This window comes from Austrofundulus limnaeus, unplaced genomic scaffold, assembly GCF_001266775.1.
Source record: "Austrofundulus limnaeus strain Quisiro unplaced genomic scaffold, Austrofundulus_limnaeus-1.0 Scaffold139, whole genome shotgun sequence".
In the NCBI taxonomy this organism is placed as follows: domain Eukaryota; kingdom Metazoa; phylum Chordata; class Actinopteri; order Cyprinodontiformes; family Rivulidae; genus Austrofundulus; species Austrofundulus limnaeus.
The window spans coordinates 403,561-404,950 of record NW_013952541.1 but is presented as its reverse complement, the minus strand read 5'-3'; the positions used below and the strand labels follow the sequence as shown (position 1 = coordinate 404,950).

The 1,390-nt window shown below is 38.4% G+C and overlaps 1 protein-coding gene across 8 annotated transcripts in view; it reads right to left on the bottom strand.

The window, feature by feature from the left end:
- The window catches only part of LOC106522898 (rho GTPase-activating protein 12), a 61,382-nt gene that overhangs the window by 2,860 nt on the left and 57,132 nt on the right, over positions 1 to 1,390 (bottom strand). For all 8 annotated transcript variants that reach the window (XM_014016130.1, XM_014016132.1, XM_014016133.1 and 5 more), the window contains 3 exons: positions 994 to 1,092; positions 834 to 911; positions 597 to 731 (listed from right to left, as the gene is read on the bottom strand). In XM_014016130.1, the coding sequence (XP_013871584.1) occupies positions 597 to 731; positions 834 to 911; positions 994 to 1,092 (312 nt within the window). The remainder of the gene's footprint in view (positions 1 to 596; positions 732 to 833; positions 912 to 993; positions 1,093 to 1,390) is intronic.

Here is a 1,390-nt window from a genome sequence, read left to right as displayed (position 1 = left end):
GAAGAAAAAATTTGTCCAACTTTGTGAAAGCTTTAGAATCATACACAATAAAATAAAACAAGAGGTGAGGGTGTACACATTTTAAGAAAAATACAAAATCTAGAAGAATATATTGAGTTTTTGACTAACCAGTTACACTTGCAGTATTAAATAAGATAATGGATAATGATGATTTGTTAGTTTGTCTCTGATTTAACTTCAATTTTTCTTCTCCAGCTACAGCCTCAAATAAACAGTTTGTAATTATCTAATTCATAAAAGCCAATCAGGAATCTGTGTGGAGAGTTTTTATTTTTAAATTTAAAGTTTGTTCTGGTTGTTTTAATGCTGTGTAAGTTACATTAAAATGTGCTGTATGACCACAGAGCACTCTGAGAATCGTTGGTATAAATTAATACTTTTCAACTTTGTAGAATAATCTGCTGCTTTTAAGAAAATCAAAGACTATTTAAATGTTTTTATCGTATTCTTAGCAACRACAAGCAGGCATGCTGTGTTAGAATGCTTCTTATTTGAGCTGCTGGGTGACACGACTGTAACGAGTAATTGTGTTTTTTAAACGACATCAGAAACATGCTGAGCAGATTTTAACGCACTGATGGCGCTGACGAAGTCGTTGAACATGGCGTAGGTGAAGAGCGGCTCCGGCAGCTCTCTGAAGAACATCTTTAAAGCTCCAGTGGTCACGTGGATGTCCTCCCACTTGGCGTCTGCCAGGTTCACCTTCTCATCTGGACAAACAACAACAAAAACAGTCTTGACTTGGTGTTCACGATAATCCTTTTCTCCTAAATAAGGAGGGAAAATAAAAGGCTTGTGTGGACCGAACACACCGTGGTTCACAGCGAATCGTAGTTTTTGTATGATGGCCAAGTTTCCGCTCACTCTGTACAACCCGTCGACGCTCAGACCTGCAGAGGATCAACAGGAGCTTCAATAAACAAGATGAACAGAAACTAAAACACTTCAGAATGTGATGTTAAAACCTCTCACCGCTGCTCTCCACGTAGTCGATACACATCTTCACAAAGATCGGCACCGTGGTGTTCTCCTGCTGACACAAACTGGAAAGACTGGAGCCAAACACCTGATCTGAAGACAGAAATAAATAAAAAATAATTAAAAATGTACAAAATCAAGAGATCTAAGCTCTTTAAATCAGAGATTCTTAACCTATGGGCTGCCACCTTCAGGGCCTCAAAACAACAGTTTTTAACTTTGGGCCACAGAGGGCCGCGGGACCGCATTGGTTTTGAATAAGGTGCAATACACTTTCTCACCACTAGTAGCGGTAGTGCACCACTCAGATGTTTAACAACTTTTTTTAATATGTAGAAGAAGAACCTTAGAAACCTGCCGAGAATAGAAACTTGTTTTAAATGAAAAGTAG